An 18,615-nucleotide genomic window follows, 5' to 3' on the forward strand; every position below is an offset into this window, starting at 1 on the left:
TTAAAATCAAAAAAGATTTATTATCGGAAAAACATCTAGATCAGAAATACATACATTGAAGTTTCCCAGAAAACTGGCAAGATTATTGTTCGTAAAGGGAACTTAGCAGAAACAAAAATGTGTAGGCGGAATTACTCCTTTAATTAATCAATACTATTATAATTTAATCTTAATTTATAATATTAATTAAAATAGCAGGGAAAATATTTCTCCGGAAAAATGGCAAGTAATTCTGCCCCTGCAGTGCATTGCTTCTGGTAGCATGAAAATGGGCTAGGGTTTGCCATTTTTAATACTGTTGGTAAGGCGTTTACAAAGGTGTGCGGGTCAGAGCCTGTGCTAATTAATTATCAATTAGTCTTCTTTGACTGCCGATCGTGCCAGAATTCTGTCAAAATAAGGAAAAATATTAATTCACATTAGTACTAATAATATAAATCTGATCATATTTCACAATTAATATGACATACTTGAAAACGAGAGGTAACTCTCAATGTAATACTTCCTGGTAAAACATTTTATAAATAAATAAATATATATATATTTAATTATATATGGTAATACAGTACAAATTGTATTATTAATTATAACTATTAATGTTAACTATATTATTAGTACTATTATTAATATGATTAATATTAATGTTCACTTTATTATTGTTATTTTCTTAGACTTCCTCTTATTTTAGTAATCACTATTTAAATGTTGTTTTATTATTATTTATTTAGTATTATTGTTAGTATGAAAATATAATTACCATTATTAGGGCATTAATAATTACAAAAACGAATGAAATGTTGGCAAATGTTAATTGCGCAGTCAATAATATTTTCTTATTCAATAACCCATGAATGTGTTGAATTACACAAGGAGGTGTCGACATCTAGTGGCTGGAAGAAGAAACTACAGCACACACTTCCCTATAATATACAAAAGGAGGGAGAGGAAGTACATGTTTGGAGACCTTTATTGGACCAACAAGTACTTGATATGTTCCAAGCTTTCCAACCTCTCAGGGTCCTTCATCAGGTATCACCTACTTCCTCTCCCTCCTTTGTTACTACGTGGAAGAAAGGACCAACATGGCTACCCTCCCGTCTTTGCTTGCTATTATAAAAGGCATTATTATATTAAATATATTATTATTCTCTATTATTATATATGTATTATGTTATTATGGTATATATACTATTATTGAATTGTATTTTAGCCGTTTGTATCAATATTGTATTATATTATATTTGTTATATGGCTATATACAGTGTTCGACAAACCTATACATTTGCTCGCCCCGGGCGAGTGGATTTAACATCGTGGCGAGCTCCTATTGGCCCAAGCAGCACACGTGGTACTAGGTGGCGAGTAGATTTTTTTGTGTGGCGAGTAGATTTTTTGGTGATTTGTCGACCACTGGCTATATATATTATGTAATATTATATTTATATGATATAAAGTGATTATTATTGTAATATACTGTATATTAGTATTTTTGTATTACATTGTTTTATATATTATACTGTACCATATTATTATATTATATCATGTTATTATTGTATTATATTTCTTATATTTTTATTAATGTCTTATGGTATGATTTAATTATAGTATTCATATTATTGTATTATATTATTAAATTATGTTATTCTACTCATAATCATCCATGAGGGTTGATCTGACGAAAGGGCTGCTGCCCTGAATTGCTAGCTCTTCCTTTTGTTCCACTTAGTTTCATCAAAAAGCCTGACATTAAAAATAGTTATGGTGGGTAAAAATAAGTGACCGTACAGCGTACAGCGAACAGTGAATAAATATACCACTTGAGAGCACAGTCACATGTCCCAAACAGGTCTGCAATCCTGTATTTCCCCATTATCGCTTAACATACAGTGCTTCCACTGCAGCCAGGGATTCTGGGTAATGACATCTTTATAGGGTTCCCTGTTAAAATGGATAAGAAGTAAAGAGTGACACACTGTGCTCATTTGCATGTCATTACCCAGAATCCCTGGTTGCAGACCTGTCTGAGACATAGCAAAAGTGCTATTTTTCTACACTGTACATTAAAAAGTCTATATTTTTGCAGCAAATGATGTGCTGATTTACGAGTCAGCCGCACACATTCTCCTGTATGTGTGTGTGTGTGTGTGTGTATATATATATATATATATATATATATATATATATATATATATATATATATATATATATATATATATAAACACAGGTGGTTTTGCCAGACACGCATTTTTCCAAAACCCAATGGATTTTTTGTGTGCGGTTCTGTCTCCCTATTGCTCATAAATATTAAAAAATAACACACAATAATATTTGTAAACAATATTTATTGAAATAGAAATTATTGGTATCTATTTAAATGGCAAGATGTAAACAAAATATTACTGATGTATTAGAATAGCAATATATTAAGGATTTAGTATATATATTAAAATTGCAAAATATTAAGGAATAGCATATGACATATTGTTATGAATAATATATATTAAATTGACACCATATTTATAATAATTAATCATATGTATTAAAATGAATGAATATACATATCTTAAACTGGCATTATAATTGTTTTTAATTATTATTAAAAGGTGTATAATTAGCTGAAATAATTCATATTTTAATTATCAAAAGTTGTATTAATTAAGATGAATTTATATTAAACACCTAGTAATGAATATTGCTAATGAGGGACTCACTTTTTTCTAATCTCTCTCAGCTGATTGGTCACGAAAGACACATAATAGTCAACTTGCCCCTGTAGGGGAAGGGAGGAGTTAATGGAGTGACGATCTGCAGGGGGGCGAGATGCTCTATAGGGGTGAGACATACTGTGAGGGTGTGCTGCTCATAAAGATGTGAGTTGTGCTGCGGTGGGATGAGATGATCTGCAGGGGCAGAGGAGGAACATAGAAGGGGGGCCCGGAGACTTGCACCTGCTGCACACATGGTAGTTCTGCCCCAGGCAATCTGCAGGGGGTGGGAAGCTGTGCAGGGTAAAAATGCTCTGCAGGGAGTTAGATGTGTTTGGCGGGGAGATGTCCTGAGGGGGTTACATGCTCTGAAGGGGGTGCAACACTGTGGAGGCGGTAAAGTGCTCTGTAGGAGGTAGATGGTCTGCAGCGTGTGAGATGCTCTTCAGAATGTGAGACGCTCTGCAGGAGGTGAGACACCAGAGGGCGAGAGGTTCTAGAGTTTGAGATGTTCTGCAGGCATAAGATGCTGTGCAGAGGATGCTTTAAAGGGGGTGAGATGCTCTGCAAGGGTTGCTTTGCAGGGGGTGAGATGCTCTGCAGATGGATGATTTGCACTTACCTCATGCTGTTTGTACAGGACTGGAACTGTGAAGGCTCCAATTACACCTGAAAGGCAGAAAGAGTTCTCAGCACACCACACTTCTACACCAATCTAATACACAACCCTACTTCCCAGCTCTGCTGCACTGCATTACTACACCAGTCTGGCTCTGAAGCCAGCACTCTTACCCAGGAGTAGCAGAGTAAGACCGTTGAATGTGGCTCCAACGTATGTGAGGAGATAAAGCAGGAGCAGGAACTGGAGGGAGGAGAGAGGAGCAGCTATGGGGTCAGGGTATATTGTCACATTGTGTGCAGTTATCACATTGTATGTATATCTTTATTTATTTAGCGCCCACAGAGTACTCCGAACTTTACAAAAGAGACAACAACAACATTGTACAGGAAACTATAATAAGTGCAACAAGCAAGATCAGACACTAGGAAAGGGCATCCCTTCCCTGAAGAGCTTACAATCTAAGTGTTGTGTTGTGAGACTGACAGAGACAGCAGGTGAAGGAGTAAGTGCAGTAGATGGCTGTGCTTGGCTTCAATGGCTGGTTGGAGCAATTGTGGTTGTGGGACAAGAGCCACGAGTCCAGGCTATTGAAATGCTTCATTTAAGAGGCAAGTTTTAAGGTTTGTCTTAAAGGTGGGGGGAGCGGGTGCTTGGCATATACCGAGTGTGATGGAGATCCACAGGTAAGGGGCAGTGAGGGGAAAAGGTTTGAGTTGAGAGAGAGAAGCAGAGGTGAAAGCAGTGGAAAGGAGACAGTTATTTGTAGAGTGCAGAAGCAGATGAGTGGAGAACCGTAAAAGGTAATGAGGACTTTGTAGGTAATCCGAAATTTGAGGTCAAGCCAGGAGAGGGATTTAAGGAGGAGATGAGCAGAGACTGGGCGAGAATGAAATTATTCAAGCAGCAGATTTTTGGATGGATTGCAAAGGAGAAAGTTGTGAGGCAGGGAGGCCGGTTCGTAGTATGTTACAATAATCCAGTCGGGAGAGGATAAGGGCATCCATTAGAGATTTAGCAGAAGATAGACAGAGGAAAGGGAGGATCTTGGCAATGTTATGAAGGAAGAAGCGACACATTTTAGCCATAGCGTTAATGTGAATGGTGAAGGAAAGGGACGAGTCAAATGTCACTTCTGGGCAACGCGCTTTGGCGACAGGGTAAGTGGTAGTACTGTTTGCTGTGATGGAAAGGAGGATATTAGGCCAGGTTTGGGGGGACATATGAGGGGCTCAGTTTTAGACATATTAAGTTTAAGGCGGCAGAGCACCATCCACAAGGATATAGCCAGGAGGCAATCCCAGACTTGGGCTGGATTTCAGGAGTGAGGGTCGGGGTGGATAGATATATCTGTGTATCATCTGCATAGAGATGATACCTAAGGCCAAAAGTGTTGATGAGGTCACCAAGTGATAGTGTATAGAGAGAGAAAAGGAGAGGTCCCAGAACAGAGCCCTAAGAACCACCAACAGACAGATCAACAGAAGACAAAGACATGTTAGCAACAGAGACAGACAATGTGTGATGGGAGACGTATGAGGAGAACAAGGACAGGGCTTGGTTACGGATAGCAAGAGAGTTTAGAATATGAAGGAGAAGAGAGTGATCAACAGTATCGAAGGCAGCAGTGAGATCGCATGGGATAAGTAGGGGAAAATGTTAGTGAGCACCGTCTCTGTTTAGTGAGCTGTACGAAAGTCCGATTGTAAAGGGTCCACGAGGGCATGCTAATGAAAAAGTTGAACATACGGGAGAACACAAGACATTCTAACAGTTTGGAGGACAACGGTAGGAGGGATACAGTACAGTAGTTAGTAAGGCAAGTAGCGTCTAGGGTGTATTTGAGAGTAGATGTGACCAGTGCCTGCTTAAACGAGGAGGGGAAAGTGCCAGAGAACATGGCGGAACTAAAGATGTGGATGAGAGTGGGGAATAAGACAGAAGTAAGAGTTCTGATAAGTTGTGAGGTAATGGGATCAAGAGGGCATGTGGTAGAGGGAGAAGAGAAAATCAGGTTAGAAACTTCCAACTCTGTAACAGGAGAGAAGGAGTCAAGACTGGAGGAAGGAGGTCTAGGTAGAAGCAGAGAGGAGAGGGAAGGGACATAAGGAATCTCATTGTGGATAGCATCCACCTTACCTTTAAAGAGATCGGCAAAGGCTTGAGGAGAAGTGAGGGAAGGATGGGAAGTGTGGGAAGGTCGGAGGAGAGAGGTAAAGACAGAGAAAAGACGGCATGGACTGGATTTGTGAGTGTTGATGAGCGAGGAGCAGTTGTGTTGTTTGGTTGTGTTGTTTGGTTGTGTTGTTTAGAGAGAGCAGAGTTAAAACAGGAGAGGAGAAAGTTATAGTGTAGAAAATCAGCCCGAGTATGAGATTTCCACCATAGGCATTCAGAAGAGCGAGTGCACGTGTGTCCGTAGTGTATTTGTGAATTAAGTCATGGTCGTGGGTTAGCGGGACCTGTGTGCCGGAGCAGAGAAGGGGCATATAGATCAAGAGAAGAGGGGAGGGTAGAGTTGTAAGAGTTGAAAACATTGTCAGGTTCAGAGGAAGAAGAGAGAGAAGAGAGGTTAGAGTTCAGGGTAGATGCCAGTGCAGAGTGGTCAATGCAGCAAAGGTCTTGAGAGTAGCGAGTAGAACAGGTAGATGGGGGGTGACAGAAATGAGTGGTGGTGAATAATAGGAGGTGATGGTCAGAGAGCGGAAGGGGGAAGACAGTTATATCAGAGAGGGAACCGTTTTCTATGTAGTGACCATCCTTGTGGGTTCTGGAATTGGTCCTTTGGTGGAGGCCAAAGGATGAAGTTAAAGAGAGATGCCCAGGAGACTGAGGGATCATCGGTATGACAGTTCAAGTCCCATTATGTAGTTGTCACATTGTGTCTAGTAGCATCACATTGAGTGTAGTAGTGTCACATTGTGTAGTTTTGTAGTTGTTGTGTCACCTTGAGTGACTCCCTCAGATCCTCCACCAGGAAGAGACGCCTGAGTGTGCAGAGTGTGGAGCAGCAGAAGGAAAGAACGCAGGCCGAGCAGTCCTCCACCTGCTGTGCGGAAAGTGTGAGGTCAGCGTCCAGGTACATCCTGCAGGGAGATACACACTATTACTCTACTCTGCTACACCACACCACTACACCATTCTCACACTCTTACACCCGGTGCATACTGTCGGCAGACACACTATAATACTACACCGCTCTGCTATTTACTGGAAGGGGTTGATTCCGTCTCCTCTATGCAGAGCGCACAGGAGCTGAGAGTACACTTGCAGAATGACCGTCGCACTGAGGAGGATGAGACATCCGTAAGACACTACGCTGATCACACTGAACTGAGACAGGCAGAGCAGAGAGAGCGTGAGCGACGTGAGACCGCCTGCTGAGAGAGTAGTGTCCCTCCAATACAGGAGGTCTGTAACTGTGAGAGAGAGAAACAGGGAGGGGGCAAGGGGTGGAGAGGGTTAGAGAGAAGAAAGAAGAGAGGAAGAGAATTAGGAGAGAAAGGGCAGAGAAAAGGATAACGAGAGGAGATGAGAGAAAGGGAAAGAGCGAGAGAAAAAGAAACGGATAGAAACAGGAAGGAGTTAGAGGGAGATGAAAGATGGCGAGAGAATTGGGGGTTGGGGGGAGAGAAAGAGAGAGGGGTGACAGGGAGAGAGAGAAGGGGCAGGGGAGAGAGATAGAGGGGAAGAGATATGGAGGGATAAAGAGAGAGGGAGAGAGAGAGAGAGAGAGAGAGAGAGAGAGAGAGAGAGAGAGAGAGAGAGAGAGAGAGAGAGAGAGAGAGGATTAATTTACTCAGTTGAAGTACATAAAATATTCACAAGAGAAGCTATGAATATATATATATACACAGAGAGAGAGAGAAAGGGTGTGTGATGGTATGTGGGTGTATATATATATATATATATATATATATATATATATATATATATATATATATATATAGTGAAGAGATAGAGTATATAAAAAGATATATATATATATATATATAATAGTAAAGTGTCAATATAATATATATATATATATATATATATATATATATATATATATATATATATATATATATATATAGCAGAAAATAGCCGTGTTAGTCCAGTTGCGATAGTGCAGAATAAATGAGTTCTTCAGTATTAGGTGATACCTTTTTTATTGGACTAACAATTTGTCATAGGACAAGCTTTCGAGAGTTCTCCTCTCTTCTTCAGGTATTGCTTGACCTGAAGAAGAGAGGAGAACTCTCGAAAGTTTGTCCTATGACATAAATTGTTAGTCCAATAAAAAAGGTATCACCTAATACTGAAGAATATATATATATGGTTGGCCTATCCTTTAGCTTCTTTGCATACCCAGTTAATCAACCCCACACTGATGAGACCCATATAGGTCGAAACAGCTGTCTATGGGTGGGTTTTTGGGTATGCACCTTAACCCTGGCTGTGCTCAAAGCTGTGACCATGCAGCAAGCTTAAGCCTATAGGGAACCATGTTAAAAATGGTTTTTGAAGCAAAAAGTGGCACTGTGTGCTCATTTGCATGTCATTTCCCAGAATCCCTTGCTGCAGTGGAAGTGCTGTGTGCTGGGTGATGATGGGGAAAGGCGGGGTTGCAGACCTGCCTAAGACATGCAGATGAGCATACAGTTGTATTTACATTTATATATATATATATAGTGTGTGTGTGTATAGATAGATATGATCATAGTTGGCCCCCATGGGCCCTCTTAACATCCCTACAATCATTTTAGGAGATTATAACATACAGTTAGGTCCGGAAATAATTGGACACTGATACAAGTTTTGTTATTTCGGCTGTGTACCAAAATCAATTCAAGTTACAGTTAAATAATGAATATGGGCTTAAAGTGCAGACTATCAGCTTTAATTTGAGGGTATTCACATACAAATTGGAGGAAGGATTTAGGAATTACATCTCTTTAGTATGTAGCCCCCTCTTTTTCAAGGGACCAAAAGTAATTGGACAATTGACTCAAAAGCTGTTTCATGAACAGGTGTGGGCTATTCCTTCGTTATTTCAGCATCAATTAAGCAGGTAAAAGGTCTGGAGTTTATTCCAGGTTTGGCATTCACATTTGGAAGCTGTTGCTGTGAACCCACAACATGCGGTCAAAGGAACTTTCAATGCAAGTGAAACAGGGCATCCTTAGGCTGCAAAAAAAAAGAAAGTCCATCAGAGAGATAGCAGGAACATTAGGAGTGGCCAAATCAACAGTTTGGTACATTCTGAGAAAAAAAGAACGCACTGGTGAGCTCTGCAACACAAAAAGGCCTGGACGTCCACGGAAGACAACAGTGGTGGATGATCGTAGGGTCCTTTTCATGGTAAAGAAAAACCCCTTCACAACATCCAGCCAAGTGAAGAACACTCTCCAGGAGATAGGCATATCATTATTCAAGTCTACCATAAAGAGAAGACTTCACGAAAGCAAATACAAAGGGTTCACCACAAGGTGCAAACCATTCATAAGCCCCAAGAATAGAAAGGCCAGATTAGACTTTGCCAAACAATATCTAAAAAAGCCAGCCCAGTTCTGGAACAGCATTCTTTGGACAGATGAAACTAAGATCAACCTGTACCAGAATGATGGGAAGAAAAAAGTATGGAGAAGGCTTGGAACGGCTCATGAACCGAAGCATACCACATCATCTGTAAAACACGGTGGAGACAGTGTGATGGCATGGGCATGCATGGCTTACAATGGCACTATGTCACTACTGTTTATGGAGGATGTGACAGAAGACAGAAGCAGCCGGATGAATTCTCAAGAGTATAGGGATATATTTTCTGCTCACATTCAGCCAAATTCAGCGAAGTTGATTGGATGGCGCTTAACTTTACAGATGGACAATGACTCAAAACATACTGCGAAAGCAACCAGGAGTTTTTTTAAGGCAAATAAGCGGAATATTCTGCAATGGCCGAATCAATCACCTGATCTCAACCCGATCGAGCATGCATTTCACTTGCTGAAGACAAAACGTAAGGCAGAAAGACCCACGAACAAAAAACTGACGAAAGCTGCAGTAAAGGCCTGGCAAAGCATCACAAAGGAGGAAACCCAGCGTTTGGTGATGTCAATGCGTTCCAGACTTCAAGCAGTCATTGCCTGCAAAGGATTCTCGACAAAGTATTAAAAATAAAAAATGTATTTATGTTTGTGCTAATTTGTCCAATTACATTTGAGCCCCTGAACTAAGGGGATTGTGTATGAAAATGGTTGCAATTCCTAAACGTTTCATACGATATTTTTGTTCAAACCCTTGAATTAAAGCTGAAAGTCTGCACTTCTATTGCATCTCGGTTGTTTCATTTCAAATCCCTTGTTGTGGCGTACAGAGCCAAAATTATGAAAATTGTGTCAGTGTCCAATTATTTCCGGACCTAACTGTACTGATCACCTACTGCACTCTCACTAACTTCCTATTTGGTCGCTCTCAGTGCACCAACTTTTCCACTCGTAGAGCTGGAAACTCAGCTGACCTTGTATTCTCTTGTCTCTGCTCTATCTCTGGCTCTTCTAACATACCCCAAACTCCCTCTGATCACAACCTCCCCTTTTATCCTCACTCTACCTCCTGCAACCCCCACTAGTCCTACCCCCTCACACACTTTACACACAGCCCGTCCAATTCACCAACTCTCTAGTCCCCCTCGTCTCTCCCTTATGTAATTTGTCCTGCCCAGAGCTACCAACATCTGCCCAAAACAGTATCTTCTTACCTCCCCAACTAGTAGCATAAATCCAATGAAAGTGCTCACACCGCTGGCGACGGTCGCAGCGCGCCGTACTGCAAAGCGGTCGGCTGGGGAAGAGACTGGCAAATTAGTTTTTTTTCTGATGACGGCCGTGTCACGTGAACGGTTCAGCCAATGAGGGCGAACCGCTCACGGCCACGCCTCCAAGCTTCTTCTGTGCTCCCTCCCCGGTATAATCAAGATGCTGCTCTCCGGCAGCGCTGGGTGACGTCACAGAATAGCGCTCCTGAGGTGCAGCACTTGGTATAATCACGGCCTTAGACCAAGCTGCTCCTGCTACCACTTGTAGTCCTCATCCCCTTAGGCCCCCATTCTGGCACTCTAGCACACTCGGGTTCTGCCACAATGGCTCCCACACTGAAGAAGGGGTTCCTGTTACAAATGGGTTCTCTTTCTACAATGCTGCCCTGTCACTGGCCAGACCAATATTTCTCAACTCTTTTATCTCGTCTATTTTCCGGTCCTCAACATCTTTTCTCCACTATTAATTCTCTTCCTTGCCCACCCCCACCAGCTCGTCCCCCTGTCTTTAGTGCCCAAGATTTAGCAGTCTATTTGAAAGACAAAACTAATTTATTATCTTTATGCCGATGATACCCAGTCTAGCTGTCCTTTCAAACCTCTTTCGCTCCCTCTGGAACCAAGTGACTCATTGTATATCTTTGTATGTATGTCTTTATTTATATAGCACCCACTGTGTATTCAGAGCTTTACAACAGAGACAATGCAATGCAGGGGATTATAATACAATAAGTGCAACAAACTAAATCAGACAAAATAGGAAAGGAAATCCCTGCCCCGGAGAGCTTACAAACTAAGTGGTATGATGGGAGACTTTCAGAGACAGCAGGTGAGCGAAAAAGTGCAGTAGATGGCAGTGTCTCTTTTATTTTCTCTCTGCTATGTCCTGCTGCATGTTCCACCAAGGCCTTGAACTCAGTTTATCCTAAATAGAACTTCTTATCTTCTCGCCCACCAATTCCATCCCTACACTGATATTTACTATAAACATTAATAACGGTGCCTTAGCTCCAATACCCCAAGCCCGATGCTTAGGAGTCATCTGCGATTCCTCCCTCTCCTTCATCACCCACATACTGTACAGTCCCTCACCAAATCATGCCGCTTCCACCTCCTCAATATTGCCAGAATCTGCCCCTTTCTTACCCCAGAGTTCAATAAAATCCTATGCACTCCCTCATTATCTCCCTACACTGGTTACCAATAACATCGTCCTCACATACAGAACTCTGCTAGCCTACCATACTATACAGTACATCTCAGAACTCATCTCCAAATATTTCCCTATAGACAAGTCATATATTACGTATATTATCAAACAGGGGGATGGTGATTTTAAAAGATTTCTCCCCAATGCCCTCTTCGCTCTGCCCATAATCACCTCCTCCCACTCCCACCCTTAAGACTTCTGCTGGGCTGAGCCACACCTATGGAATTCCGTGCCTCAGGACATTTAGACTTTCCCCCACCCTGAACACATTTAAACACGACCTGACAACTCACTTCTTCTAGGAAGCTTTCCTCTTGATATCCTAAACCAGTGGTGGCCCACTCCAGTACTCAAGGGCCACCAATAAGTCAGGTTTGCAGGAGATCCCTGCTTCAGCACAAGTGGCTCAATCAGTGGCTCAGTCACCTGTGCTGAGGCAGGGATATCCTGAAAACCTGACCTGGTGGTGGCACTTGAGGACTGGAGTTGACCACTCCTGCCCTACATTTTTTACCTCCTGCCTCTACAATAATACTGAGCATCTGCTATAAAAAGGGCCGAACATCCCAGCTACCAGCTTCAAAGCAAGCAGCTTTCAGAAACACACCACACTTGTTCACCTGAAGCATATGTTTCCACCCTTCCTTATAGATTGTAAGCTCATGGGAGCTACTGTACCAGTGCATGCTAATGTTGATACTTTACTGTTATTGTCTTCCGACCGCATTGTACCGCACGGCGGATTATGTTGTTTGTAAACAGACAATAATGGTAGGTATATTTCTCAGTATACACATGTAGTGTGTGTATATTTATGTATGTGTATGTACACACACACAGACAATGTGCTCTCTCGTAGAGACACTGGGGTTATTTTGGGTGTGTGAGGGGGGGGGGCTGTCTCAGTTTACTGACAGCTGCATGTGTCCCTCTCACTCTCTCTCTCTCACCCTACTTTTCTCTCTCTGTCCCTCTCGCCCTATATCCCACTTTCATTCTTCCTCTCTTTCACTCCCTTCCCCCCTTCTCTCTACCCCTTCATCACACCCCCCCCCCATTCTCTCTCTATTCCACGCCCTCCAACACCCTTCCTCCCTCGCTCCATTTCTCCCTCTTTCTCTCTCCCCGTTTCTCTCCCTCTCTCTTTCTCACCTGCTTTCTTCATGGTCTCTCTCTCTCCCGTTTTATCCGGCAACTAGTCACCAGTAACTTGTCTCTTATTTCTAGTCCTGGGTAACCAGAAGCTGACTCTCTGACCAGCTCCCGTGTGTCACAGAAGAAGAGAGGGTGAGGAGAGAGCGAGACAGCTATATATAGCCAGCCAATGACACCTTCAGATTTATACTGTACACACATATTCTGTCTGTAGATATAATTACACTCACACATAAATTCATGCACACATATATACACAAGTCCAAAAAGTATGCACAGTGGGTTCACTGGCTTTGCATCTCATCCCAGGCTATGTTTAAAAGCTGTGTTTAAAACAGCGAGCATTGGCTTAAGGATTCCGTGTAATAATGGATTTATGACAAAAGGTGGCTCTGTGTGCTCATTTGCATGTAATTTCCCTGAATCCCTTGCTGCAGTGGAAGCACTGTATGCTAGGTGATAATGGTGAAAGGCAAGGTTGCAGACCTGTCTAAGACATGGAAATGTGCTCACAAGTAATATTTTTATATACTACATACACACACATACATACATGCATACATAAATATAAATATATATATATATATATATATATATATATATATACACATATATACACACACACACATAAACACACACATGTAAAGTATATATGCAAGCATGCACGCGCACACACATGTACACACACCCAAAAAGTTATATATATATATATATACTAGCTGAGAGACCCGGCGTTGCCCGGGATATAATTTTGGGGGGGCGTACGACAGGGTTAGGCTTCCCCCCTTCCCCCTTGACAGCTAGGTGGGTGACTGAGTTCACTGAGTGTGTGGGTGACTGGGTGGGTGTGTGACACTTGACTGAGTGGGTGGGTGACTGAGTGGGTGGGTGACTTTGGGTCGGTTTGACTTTGGGTCGGTGGGTGGGTGACTTTGGGTCGGTGGGTGGGTGACTTTGGGTCGGTTTGACTTTGGGTCGGTGGGTGTGTGACTTTGGGTCGGTGGGTGTGTGACTTTGGGTCGGTGGGTGGGTGACTTTGGGTCGGTTTGACTTTGGGTCAGTGGGTGGGTGACTTTGGGTCAGTGGGTGACTTTGGGTCGGTGGTTGGGTGGGTGAGTTGGGTCGGTGGGTGGGTGAGTGGGAGACTGACTGGGTGGGTGAGTGGGAGACTGACTGGGTGGGTGAGTGGGAGACTGACTGGGTGGGTGAATGGGTGACTGGGTGGGTGGGTGACTGACTGGGTGGGTGAGTGACTGACTGGGTGGGTGAGTGGGTGACTGGGTGGGTGAGTGGGTGACTGACTGGGTGGGTGAGTGGGTGACTGACTGGGTGGGTGAGTGGGTGACTGACTGGGTGGGTGAGTGGGTGACTGACTGGGTGGGTGAGTGGGTGACTGACTGGGTGGGTGAGTGGGTGACTGGGTGGGTGAGTGGGTGACTGACTGACTGAATGGGTGGGTGACTGGGTGACTGACTGAATGGGTGACTGACTGAATGGGTGACTGGGTGACTGAATGGGTGGGTAACTGAGTGGGTGACTGAGTGGGTGGGTGACTGAGTGGGTGGGTGACTGGGTGAAAGTGGGTGACTGGGTGAAAGTGACTGGGTGGGTGACTGGGTGGGTGTGTGGGTGGGTGACTGAGTGGGTGACTGAGTGAGTGGGTGACTGAGTGAGTGGGTGACTGAGTGGGTGGGTGACTGAGTGAAAGTGGGTGACTGGGTGAAAGTGACTGGGTGGGTGACTGGGTGGGTGTGTGGGTGACTGAGTGGGTGACTGGGTGGGTGTGTGGGTGGGTGACTGAGTGGGTGACTGAGTGAGTGGGTGGGTGACTGAGTGAGTGGGTGGGTGACTGAGTGGGTGGGTGACTGAGTGAGTGGGTGGGTGACTAAGTGATTTTTTGGGTGACTAAGTGAGTGGGTGGGTGGGTTACTGAGTGGGTGGGTGACTGAGTGGGTGGGTGACTGAGTGGGTGGGTGACTGAGTGAGTGACTGAGTGGGTGACTGAGTGAGTGACTGAGTGGGTGACTGAGTGGGTGAAAGTGACTGGGTGGGTGTGTGGGTGACTGGGTGACAGTGCGTGGGTGGGAGACGGTGTGTGACTTACCTTGACCCCGTGGCATCTGGCTGGGGCAGGAGGTGAGTTCGGGAAGCTGGGGGGGGGCAAGAGTGGCAGGTGTCCCGCGCCGCGCTTCCCCTCTCCGGTAGCGTCACACGTGATGGGGAGTCCCGCGCCGCGCTTCCCCTCTCCGGTAGCGGCGCACGTGAGGGGGAGTCCCGCGCCGCGCTTCCCCTCTCCGGTAGCGGCGCACGTGAGGGGGAGTCCCGCGCCGCGCTTCCCCTCTCCGGTAGCGGCGCACGTGATGGGGAGTCCCGCGCCGCTTCCCCTCTCCAGTAGCGGCGCACGTGATGGGGAGTCCCGCGACGCTTCCCCTCTCCGGTATCGGCGCACGTGATGGGGAGTCCCGCGCCGCTTCCCCTCTCCAGTAGCGGCGCACGTGATGGGGAGTCCCGCGACGCTTCCCCTCTCCGGTATCGGCGCACGTGATGGGGAGTCCCGCGACGCTTCCCCTCTCCAGTAGCGGCGCACGTGATGGGGAGTCCCGCGACGCTTCCCCTCTCCGGTAGCGGCGCACGTGAGGGGGAGAGCAGGAGGGCCGCGCCGTGAGGGGGGAAGAGCCTGGAGTTTGCTGGTGAGCAGCAGGGCCGCGCTTCCTCCGCGGCGCACGGTGAGGGTGATGGTGCGGCTGGGGATGTTGCGGAGCGTGGGGATTTGGGTGAGGTGGGGAGGGGGGAGAGAGTGAGGGGCACCGGGAGAGTGAGGGGCACCGGGAGAGGAGGGGCACCGGGAGAGGAGGGGGGGGGGTGGAAGGTGAGCTGCGGTCCAACTGACGGGGGAGAGTGTGTGTCCCTGTGTGTGTGTGTCCCTGTGTGTGTGTGTCCTTTGGCCCGTCACTCCGCCTCAGGCCAATGAGAGGTGTGCGGGGGCGGACCAAGGGACCAATGAGATTTCCCCTAGGGACACCGGACATCCAGGCAGGCAGCCTGGCATGCATGCATGCATGCAGGCAGGCAGGCAAACATACAGTGCTTTCACTAATATAGTATAAGATATATATATATATATATATATATATACACACACGAACACACACATACATGTATATATATACACACACAAATAAACACACATATGTAAAGTATACACACACACACACACACACACACGCACACACATATATTTATATATACGCACACACATATATGTATTACCCTATTGTTTGGGGCAGAAGAAACAAGCATCCCTTTTTTAAACTACATCAGCCACGTTGACAATATATATACTTTGAAAATAAATATTGTATCTATTTTCACTTTGACATTTCTTTTCCTTACAGATAACTGCAGGCATACCCCGCATTAACGTACGCAATGGGACCGGAGCATGTATGTAAAGCGAAAATGTACTTAAAGTGAAGCACTACCTTTTCCCCACTTATCGATGCATGTGCTGTACTGCAATCATCCTATACGTGGATAACTGATGTAAATAACGCATTTGTAACAGGCTCTATAGTCTCCCTGCTTGCGCACAGCTTCGGTACAGGTAGGGAGCCGGTATTGCTGTTCAGGACGTGCTGACATGCGCATGCGTGAGCTGCCATTTGCCTATTGGGCGAACATGTACTTACTCGCGAGTGTACTTAAAGTGAGTGTCCTTAAAGCGGGGTATGCCTGTATAACAGTTCTTTTGTGCTTATGTTTACCCTCTGATTATATCTCTCAGAGTGTACACATTTCTATCAGTGGTTCACGCACACGCACACACAGACTCCCCCTGTATTCTCACACACTCATACCCATATATATTATAGGGGACACAATTAGTAACCTTGGCAGGGACACAATTTATTCTCACCCTTAATGGTTAAATGAGTTATATTCAACTATATTTTAATTCATTTTAAATGTATATCATCTTTATATTTATATATATATACACACATTCACAAATATATACAGTATATACTCACAAGTACACACACATATATATATATATATATATATATATATATATATATATATATGTATATGTATATATATATATATATATATATATATATATGTGCATGCGCAGACATAGCCTATATATTTATATGCGCACACACACACACACACACACACACACACACACACATATATATATATACACAGTATATATACATGCTCATATATATACATACATACACACACACACACACACACACATAAATATATGGGCCGTTTTCCGACGCCTGATTAACATGGGACTCACTTTACAACGGTTTCACTATCCAATGATATTTCCAGAGCGGATTGCGTTGGGTAATATATACACACAAATATATACGCATGCGTCCGCATGCACACACAGCAGGGGAGGTAATCTTACACGCTTTGCTTTCTGCTCCTCTGAGGCGGGGCTTCTCTTCAGGCTCCGTCTCCTCAGGACTCGAGTCCTGCATCACATGTCCGACTTCCTCCAATAGGATGTACGCTGCCTCCCGCAGCTCCTCCCCCGGTCCATCCCTCTGGAGGGCATGTCTCCTGCCTTGGCCCCGACCCCTTCTGATCCCCCCCCTGGGTGAGGGGCGGGGCATGGATGCAGAGCTCCCAATGGTGATGTAAGAGAAGGTCAGCTCCTTTGTGGACAGTATGGGCCAAAGGTCATCCGAGGAAGGCACCGCAAGGTCATCGAGGTCACCTGGGGTGAGAGGAGTCACTGTGTACATGAATAGAATACGTGTGTGTGTGTGTGTGTGTGTGTGTGTGTGTGTGTGTGTGTGTGTGTGTGTGTGTGTGTGTGTGTATATATATATATATATATATATATATATACAGTGTTCGACAAACCTATACATTTGCACGCCCCGGGCGAGTGGATTTAACATCGTGGCGACCTCCTATTGGCCCAAGCAGCACATGTGTGGTACTAGGTGGCGAGTAGATTTTTTTTGTTTAGCGAGTAGATTTTTTGGTGATTTGTCGACCACTGTATATATATATATATATTTGTAGTGTGTGTTTATACATTGAGAAACAGTTGGTGTATGTTTATGTGTATATATCTATATACATGTAGTCAGTGTACATTATATATATCGTTATAAATTTATATACATGCAGCTTGGATATATGTGTGTATATATCTATATACAGGCAGTCGGTGTGTACATATCTATATACAGACAGCAGGTGTATATACCATCAGGGGGGCAGGAGTCTGGGGTGCTTGATGCTGTAGATGGAGCATCCTCTGTGGGACAAAGATAGACAGTGAGTGGGTATACCAGGGGGTATAGGTTAGGGGTATATATAGAGAGAGAAAGAGAGACGGTCACTGTATATACGTAGAGGTATACATTGGGAGTATATACTTAGACAGGATCGGAATGGGACACCGCTACAAGCCCTGGTTCTCCCCCTCCCCCTACCACCGGGGCGGGAGCGTTGACAGGAGGACCGGATCTACAGAGGAAGGGGGCCAGATGAATTCTGGGGTCCGGTCCCCTTTATCCACAAGGCTCCACTTACATCCCCCATGAACAGGCTTCAGGTGATGGTGCAACCCCCCCCCCCCCCAACCCCCCAACCTGTACCAAATGCGCCGCTCTTTTCCAGGAAGGGGGGGGGGGGGTTGGTGAGGCCCTAGTTGCGCAAGTCTGGTTCCCCGGTGGCCCCTACATAGAGGTGTACATCCGGTGTAAAAATGTGTATATATATATATATATATAGAGAGAGAGACATACAGTATCCATACAAATCTACACAGTGATACACACACATGGACAATGATACATGTATTTACACAATGGTACACACACATATATACACAGTGATACACACATATATACATAGTGACATAGACATATATACACACAGTGATACTACAAGCATACATATACAAAGTGATACACACATGCACAATGGTACACACACACGTATATACACAATGATTCACACACATATATACAATGATACATATACACAATGATACACACACATATACACAGTGATTCACACATATACACAGTGATACACACACAATGGTACACAGATATAAACACAGTGATATACACACACATATACA

At 44.4% G+C, this 18,615-nt stretch overlaps 2 protein-coding genes across 4 annotated transcripts in view; one reads left to right on the forward strand and one right to left on the reverse strand.

The window, feature by feature from the left end:
- Positions 1 to 18,615, reverse strand: part of RTN2 (reticulon 2) — a 20,350-nt gene continuing 1,735 nt past the window's right edge. The window contains exons 2-9 of one of the 3 annotated variants that reach the window (XM_075608801.1): positions 17,731 to 17,781; positions 16,918 to 17,229; positions 6,536 to 6,743; positions 6,272 to 6,410; positions 3,498 to 3,567; positions 3,328 to 3,374; positions 2,712 to 2,770; positions 1 to 388 (exon numbers count right to left, since the gene is read on the reverse strand). In XM_075608801.1, the coding sequence (XP_075464916.1) occupies positions 355 to 388; positions 2,712 to 2,770; positions 3,328 to 3,374; positions 3,498 to 3,567; positions 6,272 to 6,410; positions 6,536 to 6,743; positions 16,918 to 17,229; positions 17,731 to 17,781 (920 nt within the window). In that variant the 3' untranslated portion in view covers positions 1 to 354. The other 2 variants (XM_075608803.1, XM_075608802.1) reach the window with 2 other exon arrangements.
- Positions 12,257 to 18,615, forward strand: part of LOC142499444 (uncharacterized) — a 22,248-nt gene continuing 15,889 nt past the window's right edge. The window contains exons 1-2 of the mRNA XM_075608800.1: positions 12,257 to 12,620; positions 15,884 to 15,932. The gene's annotated coding sequence lies outside the window, so the exon portion shown is untranslated. The remainder of the gene's footprint in view (positions 12,621 to 15,883; positions 15,933 to 18,615) is intronic.

This window comes from Ascaphus truei, chromosome 7 (assembly GCF_040206685.1).
Source record: "Ascaphus truei isolate aAscTru1 chromosome 7, aAscTru1.hap1, whole genome shotgun sequence".
In the NCBI taxonomy this organism is placed as follows: Eukaryota; Metazoa; Chordata; class Amphibia; order Anura; family Ascaphidae; genus Ascaphus; species Ascaphus truei.